At 42.6% G+C, this 21,770-nt stretch overlaps 1 protein-coding gene across 2 annotated transcripts in view; it reads right to left on the bottom strand.

Annotated features, from left to right (window-relative positions):
* Nucleotides 1-21,770, bottom strand: part of SLC44A5 (solute carrier family 44 member 5) — an 84,812-nt gene that overhangs the window by 25,913 nt on the left and 37,129 nt on the right. For both annotated transcript variants that reach the window (XM_054165381.1, XM_054165380.1), the window contains exons 2-7: nt 19,315-19,363; nt 12,751-12,824; nt 4,385-4,469; nt 3,496-3,580; nt 2,109-2,237; nt 829-889 (exon numbers count right to left, since the gene is read on the bottom strand). In XM_054165381.1, coding sequence (XP_054021356.1) covers nt 829-889; nt 2,109-2,237; nt 3,496-3,580; nt 4,385-4,469; nt 12,751-12,824; nt 19,315-19,363 — 483 coding nt within the window. The remainder of the gene's footprint in view (nt 1-828; nt 890-2,108; nt 2,238-3,495; nt 3,581-4,384; nt 4,470-12,750; nt 12,825-19,314; nt 19,364-21,770) is intronic.

Here is a 21,770-nt window from a genome sequence, read left to right on the forward strand (position 1 = left end):
TACTCAGTCCAGAATATCTACCCCACCAATTACTCAGAGAAAATAATCCAGTTCCATGTCTCTTTTCCCCCCTCTGTAACCTTTGCCCCTTGCAGTCTATAGGAAGAGAATAGCTTCTTTGCAAATTACTTCCTGTCATTTCAGTCAGCACATCAGTTTTCATCCAGATTGTTAATATTTGTCCAAAATGTAATCCATATTTTCTGCTCTGATAACCTGTCCCTGATTTACATGATGACTTTTTTGACCATGGGAAAATAAACAGCAGTTTCTTACTTGCATGAGCTTCTGGGTCAGCAACAGATACCCTTTGTACTACATTTCTGCAGCTGAGATGAGCACTGAGACCTGTGTTTATCCACTCAGAAATAAGCTGGTGATCATAGTGACAAAACCATATTTTGGCCCCTTAATTCTTCTGCATACCAGCACTGCACATGAAAAGCAAGCTGCATTTGAACTTCCAGCAGCTGGCCATATGATCCTTCTCACATCTGTGGCATTTTCTGGATGTCAATGGGCTTGCTCGCTCGCCTGTTTTGGAAGGCACAATTTGACCTGTAAACTTTTGTTATCAGTGATGATTCAAGCACAAGAAAGAGCTCAGCTTGACCTGATCACACACTGCATGTTTATGGATGGCAGTTAGAAAAAGAAAATAATAACAGATCTTTATGCTTTCAAGATGTTTCAAACTGAATGGACACCGCTGTCAGACAACACAGCTCCTAGTGGCCTGGCAGCAAAGCACTTTGCAAACAGGAGTTGTGGATTTAATGTGAATGCTTATAATCTGCTAAGAGGTGTGTAAGAAGTAGAACCACTCACAAGGCCTGCTTGGAATGATCATCGAAGGACAATCTTCATCACGTAGGACTTGAGCAACAGACTAAAAAGGGGAAAAACAGGAATGCTGAATACAGAACAGAATAATTACATGGCTTTCGTTTCTTACCCAGTCTGAGAAAAGGCCCCAAACTGGGCTTTGTAGCCTCCTCCCCAAACTTGACTGGTGGAGCTGCAAGATACATTCATGATGTAAAGTGAGAATCCAAACTGGCATTGTGATTTGGGAAAAGACTATTCTTCTTTCCTTTTCTAGTGACAAAAAAGAAAAGACCTGTTCACTTTGGATCAGTTCTAAGCCAGAAGTGACTGGGCAATTGTTCCTTGCCTCCTCTTCACTCACTCTTATAGAAGAGTAAGAATTTAACACAATTAATACAGCTGAATTGCAAGGACTTGTTAAGGTGGGAGAAATAACACAGTACGTTTATTTGGGTGCAAAGTCAGTTATGTGAAGGATAGGTTAATTTTCCTACCTAAATTGCTAAGTAGATATAGATGACTCAGGAGCCTTAAGAACTGGTTTGAGATCATAGAATCAGAATGGTCTGGGTTGGAAGGGACCTTCAAAGGTCATCTAGACCAACTCCCTCTGCAGTAAGCACAGAGATCCTCAACTAGATCACATTGCCCCAAGTCCTGTCGAGCCTCACCTTGAACATCTCCATCCTCAACCACCTCCCCAGGCAACCTGTTCCACTGTTCCACCACCCTAATGGTAAAGAAATTGTTCCTAACATCCAACCTAAATCTACTCTTCTCTCATTTGAAGCCATTGCCCCTTGTCCTATCACTACAGGCCTTTGTAAACAGCCTCTTTCCATCCTTCTTGTAGGCCCCCTTCAGGTACTGGAAGGTCATTATTAGGTCTCCCCAAGCCTCTCTTCTGCAGGCTGAACACCCCCAGCTCCCTCAGCCTGTCTTCATAGCAGAGGTGTTCCAAGCCCCTGAATCATTTCAGCTCTACTGCTGTGGAGTACCTAAGTACTAAAAGATGCTGCTTGCCACACCACTACAACTACAAAGCCAGCTGCAAACATTCTTTTAAGACAAAAAGTAATCATTTAAAGAGTGGGGGAGTTGGTGGGCACACAAAACCTTTGTCCCCGATTAAATCACTGTCAAACCATACATATGGGACAAGTCCTTATATGGTAAAATCAGAATGATTCAAAGCTTTGATGTAGCTCAGTAAAATTATGCACAGGACATATGGCTTGAAGGACAAAATTGTATTCCATCAGCTGCTGATACAAACACACCTTGCGAGGATTATTAAAACCAGGTTTGCAGAACTGCTTGAAGTAATTCCACTGATCTGGTTTGTATCTGTAGGAAGCTTGAACATCAATGTAGGTTGCAAACCTGTCTGGGCACTTTGAGACACAAAGCTGCAAGAAAACAACAACAACAACAAAAGTACAATTTTACTGGGGGTAGAAAAGGTTAAGGCAAGTCAATGCAATTAAAAGGCAAGTAAAAGGCCACCTAGAGAAGTGTATTATCTTCTGGAGTTATCTTCAGTACTGTTTACTGCAGTCTTCAGAAAGAGACATAGGTTCTCCTTCTGATTCCCTAGATGAATAGTTTTTAATTCTTTGCTAGAATACACTGTCAAAGTCTCTTCTCCTATTTGGCACATCAAGCAACTCTCTGTTTCTTCTTAGGTTCTACACGTTCCAGTAGGCAAGCAGAGCTTTCAGTCTCATGTGGAAAAGAAAACCTCCACAACACCACAAAAAAGATGAGGAGGATAATTTTAACCCAAACAAGTTCAATGAGTGGGTCTATTTCACAGCTTCACAGCTAAGGGAGTACAAATTGTGCCACAAGACAAGAACAGGCCTTCAGGATCTTCACTTTGGAAAGTGATTCTAACCACACCCAGATACTCCTGTTACTGGGGATATGTACATTACCTTGAATGTGTCTAGTCTGGAAAAGCCTAGAGGTCAGTTATTTGCTGCATGCACTGATTACTGCTGCATAGCTGCAGTAACACAGTCACAGAATATTAGGGGTTGGCAGGGACCTCCAGAGATCATTGATCCAACACCCCTGCCAAAGTAGGATCAGTAGTCATAGAATCAATAAGGTTGGAAAAGACCTCAGAGATCATCAAGTCCAACCTTTCACCCAGCACCTCGTGACTAACTAAACCATGGCTTCAAGTGCCACATCCAATCCCCTCTTGAAGACCTCCAGGGACGGTGACTCCACCACCTCCCTGGGCAGCACATTCCAGTGGCCAATTACCCCTTCTGGGAAGAACTTTCTCCTCACCTCTAACCTAAATTTCCCCTGGCACAGCTTGAGACTGTGTTCTTGTTCTGGTGCTGCTTGCTTGGGAGAAGAGACCAACCTCCAGCTGGCTACAACCTCCCTTCAGGCAGTTGGAGAGAGCAAAACTAAAAATGCTCCTTTTTGTCAGCTCGTTCCCAAATTACACCAACTTGGGCCTTTCTATTTACTTCCTCTGACCATCAAAAGCTACAGAGACTGTGTGTTACACCTCATCCAAAAAACCCAATCATACTATATTTTCAAGGGTCTGAGCAGCAGTATTTAAATCCAAACAAATGTATATCTAGCTCTTAAACATCATGAGTAAGAGGCAGGGAAAATATTTTATCTCTGTGTTTCACTCACCTGTGTTGTAGGGCACTGTAGGTTTATTAACACTATGGGGCTGGCACATTTCAGAATGTTAAAGTAAAATAAAATGGTCTTGTTCCTGTGGGAGTGGATATAAGACAATTAATGTTATAAATATAGGTGCTTACTTATCCTACCATTCCAAAATTTATAGCATACATTGCTATTGAAAATTCTATTGTTGTGAATGGTCAGAGCACAAACATGAGACAGGAAAAGAGAAAACAAACAGATTTCAAGCAGATCCTGAATGTATCATACCAAAAAAAAATCTCTGCAACTAGATGTACTTGTTCTAAATGTGTTTTCCACAGCAAAGTTTTAAGCTGAAAAAGCCCTGCCTCTGAGCAGTGCTATCTACAACCCCCACTGCAAACACACTGTGGTTCTTCGGGACCGTCAGCCCGTGCCACACGGTGACAGCTGCTTGGTTTCTGTGGACCAGAAGGTGGCACCAGAATCAACCAAAAGCTCTTCACGTTTGGAACCCGAAAGCAGCTGGCCAGCAGAGTGCATGGTAACAGCACCTGCTACTAAGGCTGATAAACCGCCTTTGGTATCGGCAAGGGACAATCGGAGATGTTTGCCCCCCAGAATCCCACACTTGACAGCTTCTGGAGCTTGGGATCTTGGGAGCTGGGTGGCAGCAGTAACCATGAAGTGTGTTTGAGCAAACAAGGCTGCTCCTTCTCTGCCTGTGGACTTGACACTCCTGTTCCCACCCCTCTCCATTGCACCCCCAGCGCACAGCTCCCACCAATTGCTGAACTTGGCTTTGCCTTCAAGGTTTACACCTCCTCAGCCTCCCACAAGAACTCCAAGCAGACAGAGACTTGAAACCTCACGTCTTATTCACAGGTATGTGAATGGATTTAGTACTCACTCATTGGGGGTATCTTTCTGACCACAGAACTGCCCATAGCTGTCAGTTGGATAAATCACTTTTCTGGGGTCGCCGTGCACCCAAGCTGCAAACAAACACAGTGCTTTGAACATTTCAGTCTAGTGCACACAGTTCACAGTTGAAATCAAGTACCATGAAAATGTTATCACTTCTAATGCACCACTGCAATCTGTGTTGATCACCACTGAAGGGTATTGATTTGTGCATGTCCTAATGGAAAAAGAAAATATGAAACCAAGTAAACTGAAGTAAGATATGGCTGGATCAGTAAGAAAGCAAACCAGTTCCCTTTTTACCTTCAGGGTACATATATCTGGATTGCATCCAAACCATGATGTAATGGACTTAAAAATAACAGTGATTAAAAGGGGCAAGAAGAGGAGCTAACTATGCAGAGAAATCCGAGCACAATGAAATGAATGGGTAGCGTGTGACAGAAATACACAGGGTGTGACTGATCTAATGGACTCCATTTGCAGTAAGAATAGAAACAAACCCACTTTGTAAATTAAAACCTTTCCTGACCCCTCACTTGGCAGTTGTCCCATTTTTTAGTTATTAGGTCTGCATCTGGCATCTCATGTACGATATGCTAGCATGATCCATTGTAACAAACAGGAAAAGAGATTTAACTTTAAGACTTCTTGTCTCCACTTGGAAGAAGGATTTCTTCTCCCTGTCATATTCACCTGTACCATTATTTCCCTTTGAGAATGAAGTACACATCAGCTATCACCATTAGTATCAACTATGTCTAAGCCATAGTGTGCAGACTTGAGTAGGCTTCCTTCACGACTAGTCAGTGACCAGCCTTTGAACTCTTGTGGCTACTAGCTGCTTGGCTGACCCTGAAGAATCAGCCTTTCATTCACTTTTAAGTATCACCTGAAAGTATGATACAAGGCAGGAATATAATCCCATATCACTACCCTGAGCTGGGCCCCTAAAATCAGGTTGCTAGAGAACTGCAGAAAAGACCATTGATCTCCCAAACATTTCCTGGTGCTTGTATTACATGTAACAGACCACAAGTATTACAAAGAGTCTAGTCCTAACCTTCCCCCTCTTGCACTATGAACTCATTGCCTGTCAGGAGCCCACTTAGCATACACTTCAGGCTTTGATCTTTGATCCATGTAACCCACTCAGAACTTCCTTCTCTGTAATTATCCCACTTTCCCTCAACTTTGTGACATTGTATTTAGTAATGTGTGGAAACTGTCATTTTCCTCAAGGTCACTCTGGCAAGAATAACAACACTGAACGCTAAGGATACATGCAGTAGTGACAGAGCCTAGGTAGGATCTCAGAGCAGCAAAATGACTGAAATGAAATGAAATGAAATGAAATGAAATGAAATGAAATGAAATGAAATGAAATGAAATGAAATGAAATGAAATGAAATGAATAGAATAGAATAGAATAGAATAGAATAGAATAGACCAGACCAGGTTGGAAAAGACCTTCAAGATCATCAAGTCTAACCTATCATCCAACACCATCTAATCAACTGAACCATGGCACTAAGTGCCCCATCCAGGCTCTTCTTAAACACTTCCAGTGATGGGGACTCCACCACCTCCTTGGGCAGCACATTCCAATGGCCAATCTCTCTTTCTGGGAAGAACTTCTCCCTAACATCCAGCCTAAACCTCCCTGGCGCAGCTTCGGACTGTGTCCTCTTGTTCTGAATGTTTGGGACAGACGCACAACAGACCCTCAATGACTTGAAAACAGTTACAGAGAGTCTGTAATGCTGCTTTTCACCTGGAATGAGTTTAGATTACCAAACTGAATCTGCTAGTTCTTTTCTTATCTATGCTAGTTTTCCCTTAGTGTTTGTAAATCAACGTGCTGCTTGGTATCAGCACATTCTGAACGTTCAGAGTAACTGCAGTGTTCTGATACTCAGAGAAAGCTAAAGTGCTTCAACAGTGTTAAACCTCAGTTTTTCATTTGTCAGCTCTCACACATTTCAGTAGCATTACTTAATAGGGACGTTTAGGAAGCACCAGCTTTCTTAGGAATTGCTACAGTCAGTTGCTAACTCCCACGTGTGCACAACATCAGGAAGCAAACAGCTCTCTGGGGATCACAATGAGTCCGAAGCTTACACCATCTACACTTTCTGCTATCATGAATCTGGCAAGAGGGAATTTTTCTTTCTATTTCAGTATGACTTTGCTTTTCATACAGGTAAAAGCCTGGCCCCAAATGACTGAGCTCCTTTACAGCCCTGAAAGACCTCTCAAGCCTTATTTGTGCGATGTTAGGCAATTCTAACACATCAGTTCGCTCCGACCCCAAATGAGTTTGTTTGGGTTTTCTTTTTATTAGGTTGGCAACACTATTAAAGTGCATTTTCATTTTTTGCAGGTGACTGTATTTTCCTTTAACACCAGCAAAACAGGAAGCCATAGAGATAAGCCCCACCATGCCAGATCCAAAGTACTGACAAGAAAGCTGGGGAGGGACTTCTTAGGGTGTCAGGGAGGGATAGCACTGGGGGGAATGGAACAAAACTAGAAATGGGTAGATTCAGATTGGATGTGAGGAAGAAGTTGTTCCCCGTGAGGGTGGTGAGAGACTGGCACAGGTTGCCCAGGGAGGTGGTGGAAGCCTCATCCCTGGAGGTTTTTAAGGCCAGGCTGGATGTGGCTGTGGGCAGCCTGCTGTAGTGTGAGGTGTCCCTGCCCATAGCAGGAGGGTTGGAACTGGGTGATTCTTGAGGTCCCTTCAACCCTAACAATTCCATGGTTCTATGATTCCATCATTCTTCATACTGATAATTTGGAAGTAGTTGCCACTGCCAGCAACATCCCTTTGCTAAGTAGCACGTGAAGCCTGGAATTATTTTTCACTCCTCAGACAAACTTGGGTGAAAGGAGATAAACAGAATCTTGGTTGGGTTGTTCTGTGGGGTTGTTATTTTTCACTATCTCAGAGCTATTAAGGATCTTTCCTTAAGAAAAGCCAATGTGATGGAAGCTTCCATCCTTCAGCCTGTTTAGTTGGACTAAACACAGCCAACAAGAATGAAATACAGCTCATCAAATGGGGCAGAGCAGTGTGTTTTCCTCACATTTTTTTAGTTCTAATGCAAAGTGTGCTGAAATATTTCAAAAAGCTCCTTTGGTTTTGCTGGGTTTGTATCAGTCCTTGGCTTCAAATTTAATCACTCATCTTTTGCAGTGAGTTTCTCAATTAGTAGAAAGTAGCAGAGTCCAGGCAACAGAACACTGCTCCCTTCCAGTCAGAATGTCTGCTCAGACTGCACTTGCTTTGCCACTACTGAATTGTCTAAAACCACTCCTGCTTGGCAGTAGCAGAACAAGAGGACACAGTCCCAAGCTGTGCCAGGGGAGGTTTAGGCTGGATGTTAGGAAGAAGTTCTTCATAGAAAGAGTGGTTGGCCATTGGAATGTGCTGCCCAGGGAGGTGGTGGAGTCACCATCACTGGTGGTATTTAGGAAGAACCTGGATGGGGAACTTGGTGCCATGGTTTAGTTGCTTAGATGGTGTTGGGTGATAGGTTGGACTCGATGGTCTCAAAGGTCTCTTCCAACCTGGTTAATTCTATTCTATTCTATTCTATTCTATTCTATGTTATTCTCCTTTCCTAAATCAAGTGTAATGTATAGTCCTGTCAATCCTGTAATGTTAGCAGTCCCGGGTGCCTAAGGCTTCACTCACATTTTTAATAAAACAATATCTTAAAAATAAATAAATAAAGTAGATTGAGCAGACTGTGAAATTCCATCAGTGGGATCAGCTGCTGGGTGGATGGAGGAAGAAGTCTCTCAGCTAAATTCCAAACTGAAACAAGAAATAATTTGATTTACAACATATACATTTAATTAACTCTGCAGCAAAGGGGAAAAAAAGAGAGAGAGAGAGAAGGGAAATTATCAAGAGAAAATATGCAGTTTCTTTCATTGCCTGTGCCAGGACCAACCAAATAAACTTAACCTTCTGTCACCTTCTTTGCAAATGTAAGAGCAATGACAGTGAAAGGATCCACGTGGTAAATACACTGTTTTTCTGGACTGGCTAGTGAAGAGTAAGTACCTAATTCAACTGAGTGAAGAAGCTTGTTGGTAAGACCAACCCTGACAGGGCAGCAACGTGTTTTGCATGCTGTGCTGCACTACTGGCAACTCACTGTATCAAGCACTACATTAAAAGAAATGCAGTCACATAAAATATTTATTCCAGCATACCCTGATGCTCATGAGGCTGTAGTCTGAATGGTGGCACAAATAACTGGACTAAAAATGAGAAGTAAAGAACAGCTGAACCATATTCCATATCACCACACAGTTGACTCAGCCCTCAGAGCAGCAATGTGACATCCTAAGACACCAGTGCAGCATTTTCAGGAGGCCTGCAGTTATGTCAGTCCTTTTATTGATGTGGATCCAACACACATGGACAGTATCGAAAATAGCTAACATCTGCCACTAAATGTCTATCAGATGCACTGCCTTTGCTTTTTTTTTCCTGTGGTCTATGGGCTGTATCAGTGGTTGTAAAGGCTGGAATGCTCCCTGTCAAGGAGAAAATGTGATGAGAACAATGTCATCCAGTGATGCTTTATTAAGAACTGCAAATCTCTCTGTACTATCTGCCCCATTCCCTTTCCTGGGTATTTCTGAAAGAGTAGTCTTTCTTACCATCATTTAGCTTCCCTTTAAAGGTATATTTTTTAAGTGTTAATATCTAGAAAAACTGATCTGCCAGATTGTTCCTGTGGCTTTGTAACACAAGCAATTTACTGACCTACTGAAACAGGAAATCAAACACATGACACGGAATTTGTAACCCCGTGACGGTGACACGGGTATTGTGTATGCCTCCTTTGCAAGAGTTATTACTTGGAATTAACCTGTCCCTTGGAATGTGAGGCTCTTTGCCCAGATAACTTATCTGCTGGTTTTAACAGGCACTTTTCTAAATTGAAATTGTCTTAAATTAAGAGGCTAAACAGTTGTGAAGTGCCACCCAGAGGAGCCCGGCGTATCTGAAACAACCATGCAGAGTTAAGTCAGTTCAACAGGAAGGAAAGCTACACACAATGTTAAATTATCATTATTATCATCTATAAAGTTGAAAGAATGATAAGAAAGTAAATCAGAGATTAATTCTTTTCAGTATAGTCACTCAACCAAAGCTGTCACTGAAGCAGAACTAAGGCTAATATCTAAAAGCATTTGGCTTCATCTTTCAAGAAGAATTGATTACCTTTTACTCACTACATTTCTACCCCATTGTTACACACACACACACACACACACTCACATAGCTGAAGCCTATGTGAGCTGTTCATACAATACTGGGGGCAAAATTTGACTCAGATTTTCAATCATAGACATTCTGGGATGAACCTGCATTTATTGATTACTTCTCCAGCCAAATTAAACAGAGAACTAAAAGTGTATTCACACATATTCAAGAAACAGCAGAAATCCACTTTACTTCTTCTATAATAAGGCAGAATTCACAACTATAAAGTGATTTATAATTTATTTGCTCTTAGCATGAACTTCTTTGACTCTCACGTATTTTGTACAGGGCTGGCCCCTGGAACTCTACCAAAGCTGATCTCATCTTGCACTTAGAAATAAATTAGAGTAAAAAGAATAGCTGAAGCACAGTGCAAGGAATGATGAAAAACAGGGTCCACATGGATCTGGATTTGGAGCTGAACTAATGTTTCCAGATTGAAAATTCAAAGGTGGAAAAAGTCACCAGCTACAAGTTTGGTATCTGGTTCCGGGAACAGGCTCTAGTTCTAACCAATATTTCATAAGGTTTGAAAAAGAAGGTTGTTCAGATCATTTGTGCCCAGTAGAAAACCACTGCATGTACAGAGCAGGGAACATGACCAATTCACTGTCTCACATCCCAGCAATGACACTGTCTGAGATGACAGGCATGAAGAAGTGAGGAACTGGCCAGTCCTCTTCTGCTGTCATCTACTTCTGCAGCTTCTAGCATATGGGGTTCCTTGGAAACTGCACATACAAAGTTGACAAAGTTCTAGCCAAAAATTAAGGGCATTTATACAGTGCTGGAAAGAGCCAAGATCTGGAAGCACAAGATCACTGCACAGCTAGGAACTGTGAATAGCTTTCACTTTGTCCAGGTAGCTGCACTTCAGAATACTGCTTGTCTGCACAGGTCACCAGTCACCAGGGCGTTTATATGCTCAAGAAAACCACAAACATTCCTCTTGTCTGATCCAGCTTCTTCAGATCTGGCTTAGCATTTAAGCAGTGACAGAAGGAAAGAGTAGAACATCAATGAAGAACCAGTTAATGAAGCATGAAGAGAAGGACAACAGCACAGACTTAGAGGGTGTCCTTCAGGTATGGCAAACGCCCAGCACCAAATGGGAGGCATGGCAGGACTGCAACAGCTCTGCACAGTCCAGCAGCTACCGCTGCTTCTTCAAACCAACAATTCACCTCCTCTTCTTCAGTCTTTCCAGAGCAGGTAACAGACACATAGTGCTTGAACATTCTAGTAATCCCCCTCCAATCTCCTGTGACTAGGAGTCTCATTACTCTTTCTGAGCCAAACCCTTTCACAAGTCAAATTAACATTAGTGTTGATTTGGAATCGAGCAAAGTGGGAACAATTCAGTTAGGCCATGAGGGAAAGAAGGTGCTTCATTCCGTAAGGAAAGGGCCAACAGGATCCAAACAGCAGCCAGAACTGTGATGAGAGAGTAAATCCACAATTTTGCACACACAGAATCCAGTAGCAGCTACAAAACAAAGAGAGCCCAGATTTCTCTCTACACAGATGCCACTAATGTTAGGACTGTGTTTCAAGTCAGTCTGAAGCTGAGTGTACAATCATGCCATGCATACAGAAAGGGACACTCTTCCTGGATCCAGTCCCAAAGTGAATCCTATTGCTGCTGTAACCTCTAGAAGTATGACATCAAGTCAAGTTGTACTTGACCAGCTTCTGAATTCACTTTTTGCTCTGCCCACATTTCTTACATCTGCAGACCTCAAGTTGCCATTCATTTTTGGGAAACAGATGCTCAAAGAGATTAGACAAGGCAAAAAACACCAAAGCCTTCTGAAAAGTAATTATTTCTTCCACCTGCAGGCATCAGCAACCATCTGCTACTCTTGTGTTCACTTCCTAGCATGGAGTTTGCACTAACTTGCAAAGGTCTTCCATGCCTCTCTCACTTCCTAGTGGGTATCATTCCCTTCCTCACTTCTCTGTCTTCCTGAGGACATAAAGGTTCATGACAGGGCAGTAAGTGCAGGTGAATAAGGGAAGAAAGAATACACAGAGAATTCCCAGAGCTTGAGAGAGAACATCTTCAGTGTCTACCTACTACACACAAAATGAGAGGAGGCAGCTCAGCATTATGGCTTGGAGGACATTATGCTACCATACCATTTGGCAGGAGGATGGAGTATTCTCTCAGTAACTGGAATCACCTAGGTTAAATCAATCTTGCTTACAGTCATCTGTTCATGCTACAGACAGAATGAAATAATGGTGGGGCTGGAAGTGACCTCTGGAGGGCATCTTGTTCAAAAATCCCTGCTCAGGCAGGGTCACCTAGAACAGGCTGCCCAGGACCATGTCCAGACAGCTTTTGAATAACCTTGAGGGCAGAGGTTGCACAACCTTTTCTCTTTACAGAACATAAACCAGCATCACAGAATTAAGAAGAAAACGAATGGCTTTTCTCCTGTGTAAGGCAGGGCCAAAACAGACTCTTACAAACAAACTGAAAGAGCTCAGACAGACAGTAAATGCACTTTTACAGCATCACTTGTTCTTTCACACACAGCCATTCAAACAATTCTTTCATACAAATAAAAGAAAGTGGCTCTTATTGATGAAGATCCTGATGTGTGAGCAACTCTGGACCCCACAAATAAATGAAGTAATTTCTCTTAAATCTCCTCACTGCTCATACGAGTTCTTTCAGTAGTATTTTCCAGAGCAAAAAGCCTCTTCAAACCAAAGTGCCTACCTCTTAACTTCTGCTGTCAGACAAATCATAAATCAAAGTGAATTTTTTCCTCCACAGAAAATTTAGGCTAGTAAAATTATTTAAATGAATAAATAACCAAACCATGTCATGTGTACTCGGACACACTCAGTTTTGAGTCTGCCATCAGTAAACTCATGGTTTTCAACTTCTCCCTAATTACAGCAGCCATTCACATTAACTCATTTGCTTCCAGGCAAGGCATTGACTATTGACTGGAAGGCTTTATGCAGATCTGAGCAAAAAGGACATCCCTGTTAAAAAAGAGTTGCCCCACCACATATCACAAAGCACCTCTACGACCACATTTACTCACCCACGATTCCCAATGCGATGTAGCCCAGGATGACGACTATGAAGATCACACAGCAAACAACATCTGTACAGTGCCTAGGAACAAAAAGAAACACTTTAAAAAATAAGGTGTCTAATATGGCTTGTGGGGGGGGAGGTGCTGGTGGATGAGAAGCTCAATATGAGCCCCCCGTGGGCACTTGCAGCCCAGAAATCCAATCACATCCTGGGCTGCATCAAAAGAAGCAGAGCCAGCAGGGCGAGGGAGGTGATTCTCCCCCTGTACTCTGCTCTGGTGAGACCACACCTGGAGTCCTGTGTCCAGTTTTGGAGCCTCTATTACAGGAAGAATCTGGAGGTGCTGGAAGGTGTCCAGAGAAGGGCCACAAGGATGAGCAGAGGGCTGGAGCTGCTCTGCTATGAGGACAGACTGAGGGAGTTGGGGCTGTTCAGTCTGAAGAAAGCTCCAAGGAGACCTAATTGTGGCCTTCTAGTATCTTAAGGGGGCCTACTAGAAAGCTGGGGAGGGACTTTTTGGGGTGTCAGGGGTGACTTTTTAGGAATGGGGGGAATGGAACAAAAATAGAAATGGGTAGATTCAGATTGGATGTTCTTCCCTGTGAGGGTGGTGAGACACTGGCACAGGTTGCCCAGGGAGGTGGTGGAAGCCTTATCCCTGGAGGTGTTTGCAGCCAGGCTGGATGTGGCTGTGAGCAACCTGCTGTAGTGTGAGGTGTCCCTGCCCATGGCAGAGGGGCTGGAACTAGATGATCCTTGAGGTCCCTTCCAACCCTAATAATTCTATGATTCTATGACCCTTTGAAAACACCAAGCAGCAATAGGGTACTCTAACACCTGAGTAAGAGGTCTGCATCTGCACTTGGGAGAAATCTTGCTGACAAAATCATCTTTGAGGTGTAAGGCCCTGCTTCTGCAGCAAGACCACCAAATAAACATGCATGCCTTTTGCATTGCTGACAGCAACAAAACCAGGTTTAAATATTCATAGAACAAGTCATTCCTTACAAGAATGAATCCATGAGATCACTTACGGTATAAGCTACTACAGGACATCTGTCTCAGCATGTCCCTAAAGCTGGTAACAAATATTGCAAACAATGTGATGAAAGACAGATTCAGCACAACTTAACCTGTGTTATAAATAGCTCATGAATGGAGAAATAACAGTGTGAAATGAAAAAAAGAGCCTTCATGCAGCTCCCTCAACCTCTGTGCAACATTCTCACTCAGCTGTTTGACCTCATTTAATGAAACCAAAATATACTCTGCCGAGAGGATAGAACACCCTAACATACTGTGGAGAGCCATACCTTTCACAGACAAGCAATCAAAAGGCACTCCCCAGCCAGAAAACTGAGCCAGCAGATTAACTGAATGTTCAATTAAATTACTGTCTTCTACTTATTGGTCTGCATATTAAGTTCATGCAGGCAGAGGACTGATGTGGACCACTGGACTAATTTTTCTCCAGTGTCCGACTATGATGAGAGCAGTTCCAGGAGTGTAATTAACATGAAGTATGACATTCCCACACGAGCAGGAGAAGGTCAGTAGACACTTCTGGAGGCCATCCACTCCAAGGGCCCTAGCTGGGGTGAGCAGCTCTCTCACAAGCCGACTTCCCAAGCCTTCATTTCTAAAGATGCATGGAAGTGAAACAGTTACCCCCTCACTGGCCTTTGGAGGCCTCACAAAGAAACTGCTGCAGCTAATGGTCTCACCAGAATCTAATTAACAAAGGAGTGAGTTACTCATAAAGGGTGTGCTGCTTAGCACCTCCTGATCTGAAGGATTTCAATCCCCGTTGTTATTTACCGTGCCCTACTTATCTGACACAGTTTTGTTGAAGAATGGGGTTGTACAACCTAAAGGTGAACGAACTGTAACTGGGCAGGGTTCATGTCCACGGAGCCTGGCAGCTTTGCTCTGAGCTGTCCCAACAGCTGTATTAACAAACTGCTGCTGTTCTGACTTGATCCTGCCCCACTTCTCTGTGACATATGAGTGAACAATCATCATCCTGGGACAGCTAAAAGCAGGCTCCCAGTGAAAGGACCCCTTCACATCAAATGAGCTGCATTAACCTCTGCTTGCAAGTCCATGCAAGAAGCCAAGTGGATGTAAACTGAACATCTCCAATTAAAGACATCTTAGAACCCAACGCCAGCTGGCACACAGTCACTTTCAGCATCTGCCATTCTCTGCCTTTGCCAGCCTGTGTTTCCTCTTACAGAGAACCACTGGCTCTTCACCATAAAGAACATAAAGATGACAGATCTCTTAAACAGATGAAGAACTTGCAGTGTGTTTCCAGGTGTGGAAAAGGAATGAAAAAATCCTTCTTTAGAGAGACACAGTTTTAGTATCTCACTGAAGTAAATTGTTAGTGAGACTAGGCTGGTACAGAATGCAAAGTCAATATGACAGTAATCTAAGGAAGGACAACTGCTCAAAGGAGAAGCAACAATGCTGCTCATTTTCCCAGCCTCCATTCAGAAGTTCTGAAACTGCTCAAGCTTGGCTCTCGCCACATCAGTCGTTTTTAAGAGGTACAATATTTAATTCAAACTGTCTCAGGAGAAATACAGCACCATAAATACTTTAATTACAACTCCTACAGTCTTAAAATCCTCTTGCAGTCCAATTCTCACAGGTCTCATTTTATGATACCCTAAATGCAATTAAAGGTTACACTCATTTGTGCCAAAGCTTCCTTGTAAAGTTTTGCAGAGCCACCACGGACAAGTACCCACAAATACTTTACCAGAATGCAGGGGCTTCTGTTCCTTGTAATACACAATCTTCATTCTCTACAGTACCTAGTAAAATTCACTGTTGCCAAATATTGCTGTAAAAGTATAAATATTTAAAAAACAGGTAAGAAGTACATAAATCCTCTTTTGTGTCACTTCAGAGCGTTTGGAAACAGTTGATGCACGCTAATTGCTGTTCATACAAAATAACTGCTTGTCTTACAAGGTACTCCAGGTGAAACCCTGGCTCCATTTAATAGCTCAAGTAGCTCACTGTGAGAGAGGCCTTATTACCTCATAAATACCAGGCTCCACAGGAGAGGGGAAAATGTAAAACATCTTAAATGAATGCACTGAAATAATAACACTGTAAAGGTAGAAGGTTATACTATGAAGATCCTGGACATTTCCAAGGTTGCAGGGACTGGAATGCTGGGCACTGCTTCTTGGGAGCCCATGCTTATGCCTGAGACCGAATCAGAAATTATCCAGCCATGCTTTGATTGAAAATGGATTTGATATAATATTTTTTCAAATTAAGAAGGAGATCTGCTAAGGCAAATCTGCCTTTTCAGTTTGTTTCAGGATAATGAGTCTGAATTGTTAAATGGAACCCTAAGGAAGGATTAATGACCAAAAAAAAAGATGGTGGAAACAGGAGCTGAGGATGCTGCTTATCACAGGGCTCTGTAGGCTTTCTTACAGCCAGGGCTATCATACCTGTGTATAATAATCTTGTCTGACCAATCAAGGGTCAATGAGAGAAGTCATTTTACATTTCTTATGGCACAGATGATACAAACATTCAAAATGCTTTTGCTAATAGCCAGTATTGGAAATTTTGATGTGTTTTGGTACTTTCAAGATAACCAAGTTCCATAACCCAAACCAAAAGAGTCTGGAGTATTTGAACACAGCAGTTTCCATAGAGATAAACTGCTGATAAAACAGATTCATCACTTTCAGGTGACGTAACAAAAGACCTTCATTTGGTTAAGTGCACAGTTCAGACTCCCACATCACATTTTACTGCTTGCTGCTCCCATTTAGCTGAATTTATGAAGCCTGATTTGCTTTTCACCACCTCTCTGGAACACAGTGGCTTCTTGGCTTCTCCTGCTGTGTTCCACATGGCAGTGCATGCAAACAATACTTTTTGCATGGGTAATGGCATCCTGGCAAATGAATGCAAAGATAAAATCATCTGCACAGAGTATTAGTGCATAAAAGCTATTTAGTCACTGACAGTTCATGCACTTAATTGTTAATGACTGACTGGACCTCTCTGGCAGCTAAATGCCCAATCTGCTACAAGGGCAATTTTGCTCAAGGTGCTGCCCTAGCAAGAAGCTGCAACGTGCGTTAGCTACGCAGCACTCACTACATCAGCATCCACAAAGAGGCTTCAGCAGGGCTCCCTGCAACCACAGGGCAAAGCAAGGCTCAAGACCTTCACCGTGTGACTTTCAGGTTACTACTTTCAGTTTTGCTGACACATTAACATGACCATCACTGTACTTCTGAGTTCTTCCTCCCTGCCTGACTAACAGCTTGTGTTCTGAGCCTTCCCTAAGTCACGTTGTGTCAAGGTGATGTTATACTATGCCATACAATGCCATGAGCAGCTCCGAAGAACCCTTTCATGGCTGAGGCTGAACTGAGAAGCAAGATCTTCTGCTGTCTACCAAAACTCTGGATCCATCACTATACAACTCTTTATCCATGCTTTAACCTGTAAGCTTATTCACACAGTGGATACAATATAGAAAACCTCACAAGCAGTTTCTGGTAGTAATGTTCATAGATGAACAATAACATCCCAAAGTATCACTTCAATTAATTTCTATACAGAATGCACACAGCCTCACTAGCAGTACCATAAAGATACTTCTAAAACTAGGATTAACTCCCTGAAGAAACATTTCCATTTCATTCTAAAATTACTAGCTTTCAGAAAGGAAAAGAAGAAATACATCCTGCATAGATGAGAAGAGTATGTGTGTTCAAGGGAGAGTACCACAAGGCTGCAGTCATAAATGTTATGCTGAGAAAGACAAAACTGGATTGTCCGATTTCTTCTCCTCATTATGGATAGCAAATACTAGTTTAGAACTTATTCTCCATGTTACACTTACATCTGGAAAAACACTGACAAATGGCCCCTGATTTGTTAGATGCTTTCTGAGCAATTCCACTCTGCTTGTAAACTCCTGAACCGTCTAAGTGGTAACAGACGATGCTTTCATCTGCAGCACTGACAGTGAAGTCGAGTTAGGTTGTTCTGGCAGGAGGGTTTGTAACAAAGAAATGTGTTTCAGAACTACTTTTAGGTCAGATGCAACCCACTTTTACACTGCATATTTGCACTGTGCACTAATGTTTCTATGGACAAGAGAGGCAGACAGTCCTGAATGGTGTAGAATGAGAATAGAAAAGGACCTGGAAGGACTGCAGTATGTAGTCATACCAATAGGAGACATCATCTTGATTACATCACTTTGGATTTTCAAGAATTGGTTGGCTCAGGGTCAATCAATTAACACAGCAACTGCACTCTAATACCTTTTAACAAAAATGTCTGCATAAAATGCACCAAACTCCACACACAACCTCCTAGAGGATGTTGGTACTAGCACTGTGTGTGTACTATGCACATTAGTAGACATTTAACCAGGTTGGACATGAATACACTGCTATCAATTTCTGGCTTTCTCTTTTTCTTCTTTTTTTTCCAGGCTTTTAGTGGTTTGAGTGATAGCTTGGTGCTCAACAACTTCAAAGCACCATTTCTACTCTACAGCACCTCCAAAACCACATCAGCAGCCTTGCTGACAGGATGCGACCTTTTCCAGCTATCACTGCCCCATACAATGAAGTCATACCCGTAATGTTTAGGGAACTGATGTTTTTTCTCATGTCACCACACCCCTGAAGCATTACAGAATGCACTCTGTGTGTGGTTATGGAGCTCCTGTGGATGTACAACTAGAATAGCACATGTGTATGCCTGGAGCTGCAGAAGCTGCCACAGCACCTACGGAGATGGGACAGCAAGCCACAGTACAAAACCTCTTTCCACCAATCCTATGACACAGTAACAGTAAAATCAAGAGAAGTTCTACCAGCACATGAGGGAAAGGCACAGCAGCAGACTGTCCAGGCCATTAAGTTGGCCTCTTTTAGGGTACAGCCACAGCCCACAGCACCCCTGGTTTCTCACTCACTTCAGAGACATTTTCCAAAGAGGCTACAGCTGTTCACTCAAGTGAGGGTTTCAAGGCTGCCTCTCCAGCAGCAGACACATCACTGACAGCATGTCACTGATGTCACTGCTCAGGCACTACCCACGTTCTGCCTGGGACCTACCCTGCCAGCCACAGCACAGATGGCATGATGCACACCCAGGCATGCTCTGAGGAGGACTGATCAGGGCCATGAGAGCAGGAAACCAGCCACAGACTGAAGCACAGAGTGTGCCAGAGTTCCAGGCCTGTGCTGTATGGGAACAAGAGAGACTGCATCCCATGGCTGTGGCACCCCAGAATGTAACATCACCTCCTATGGTCCTTCTTGTATCAGTATGGCAGTAGGTATCAGGCTGAGGCATACAGAACTGGCTTTCAAACTGAAAGTACTTAAGAGTAGACAGCTAAATATTCCCCAGTAATCATACATCCTCAAGAGTGGTAAGGACTGGATTCTGGATTTCAAAGAGCTGCAGCATCAAATACACAAGATTTGTTAACAAAATTTTGTATCTTCTGTTCCCTGCAAAATCAAAAGAATTAAATAGAATAAGTTAAGGTATTTACCTGTTATGAATAGGTCCTCTGAACTTTGGGTCAAATTTCCTTGGTTCACCTGCATTCAAAATAAAACAGTATAAAAATGTGTCCTCATGTAAAATAAAATCTAAAGACAGGGGAGTGCTAACAGTAGTCTTGGAAGAACATCTTCCACATATTCCTGTTTAATTAGTTCTGCTAGAATCACTTCATGCAGGCATTATCAGTGTTTCACCAAAACAATTACCTAGTTTTTGTGGAAGAGATTAAAGCTGTTTTCTTCTAGCTTAAAAACTTGGGAGTGCCTCATGGTTACTACATGATAAATTACCTGCAGTGTCCATCTTATCACTACCCCTGTGCACAGTGTTCAGAGCAGAAAGCTGCTGTTGAGATATAAGGATTGTGTCTGACACTCACATGCTAAGTGTGTTTGGCAGCACTGAACCCACTTCTCTGGAGCAAAGTCCTTCTGATTTGTCTTTACAAGAACACTTTAGTTATGCCTGTACTTAACACTGTACTTACAGCCTGGCAGAGCAATTTGTACTTCACACTGCTTTGGTTAAAGGACTTTATAGACATTGAGCTGTGAGTTTGCCCTTCTTGCCTTAGGCTTTTCAGATGACAACACAGGGCTGGAGACTGCAGAAGTTCAGTGCTGAGCTTGCCCTACACTACCCTGCACAGGTAGTGTAACTGCACTAGCTTCTCCAAAGCCAGAGATAACATACAGCACCACAAAGCAGGCAGAAGAACCTTCTCCAACTCCCAAGTGGATGCACCCACCACACACTGTAGTGTCAGAAACAGAGCCGGTTTTAAAGTTACAACTGGTAATCCATACACCCTTGAACATGGTTGCTGCTTTATATGAATCTCAGAACAACTTGAAGGTCAAGTCATGGCCAAGCCATAGAAAGAGGCAGTAACATCTGGCCAGAGTGCAGAGATGGAAGGAGGCAAACATGACACACGTTTTCCACATGACTACCCTGGTTAGCATAGTTCTGGTTGATTCACTACACATAAGCAAACTACAGTAAGAAACCTCCAAATACCTAACCCACCAAGCTGTGCTTCAAATGTGGACTTGAGGAAGAGGAATTAAGAGTGTGATTCCAGTTGGAAACAAGTCAAACAAAAATTTACAGTAGAATCTCAGGTTTCAAGCTACTGTATGAAGAGCAAGAAGGAATCCTTCATCCAGCAGTTCACCAGGATTTGGGTTTTTCCTTTTGCAGTTAGCTATTCAGTTTTGTGGGGCTTTTATTTATTTATTTATTTTAGCTCAGTAATTATGGAGATTTACTGAACCAAACTCTGTGCAAGGAAAAATTACTTCTTCATTCACATGTCAATGCTACAAAACAAATTACTCGTTTAGAGTGCTTTCTCATCTTCTGAATATCCCCTGCATTAAAGGGTATTACCAGCCTAGGCTTTGCCCTGCCCACAGGAAAAAAAACCCCAAACCTCTTTTCTTCAATTAGAAAAGAATTCAGCAACTTCTCAAAAGCAGAATTTACTTCTTGACTAAATGCCAGATGTTGTTCCTGGTTTATACCAGGAAAACTTTATCAAAATACATACAGCCCAGTAAAATAAACACAGCAGATAATGAAACTTTATTTGCCCTTCATCCAAGGTTTTCAGGTCCACCATACCAAGCTTCTAAAACAATCACTGGAAAAGGAAGGGACAGAACCACACAGAATATTCATCACAGATAGAATCAGAGATTCATGGAATGATTTGGGTTGGAGGGGACCTTAAAGATCATTTAGTTCCAAACCCCCTGCCATGGGTAGGGACACCTCCCACTAGAAGAGGTTGCTCAAGGCCCCATCCAACCTGGCTGTGAACACCTTCAGGGAAGGGACATTCACAACCTTCCTGGGCAACCTGTTCCAGTGTGTTTTCCTACACATTAGGCACTGCTTACTTTCCAGATAGAAAGAAGAGATTGCTGATCTCCTTGGTATGGCAGAAACATGGCAGATTTTCAGGAGGGAAGCCATAGACTTCTGATTTGCAGATGTTTCTCAGTACAACACCTGTGCTGTACTGAGAAAGCCTGTGGAGATGGGTAATCTCCTGAGCTTCCTGAAGGTAATGGGCTGTCCTCCTGTCCATTAAAAGATCACTGTTACCAGAGTGTCCATCATAGTAAATAGCTCAAGTTATGTTATTTATGTTGTACCTGTGTACTTCTGAAATGGAACCAAGGAAAGGCACACCAAATCACAAAAGTGTAGTAGGTGAACTCCACAATTCTGTTACAATGAAGACTAATATACTCTAACTACTAGAGCAAGGAAATAAAACCAAAGCACTTCAGAAAATAAGCTCTGACTGAAATGGAGGCTTTCATCTCCATCAGGCAAGAGAAGGGACGCTGTGAGATAGTAACAGTCATTAACAGCTGTGAAATTATTGCAGTCCTGCAAACCTCTTCCAAGTGCTGCTCCTCACTGGCAGCC

Source organism: Dryobates pubescens, chromosome 11 (genome assembly GCF_014839835.1).
Source record: "Dryobates pubescens isolate bDryPub1 chromosome 11, bDryPub1.pri, whole genome shotgun sequence".
NCBI classification, from domain to species: domain Eukaryota; kingdom Metazoa; phylum Chordata; class Aves; order Piciformes; family Picidae; genus Dryobates; species Dryobates pubescens.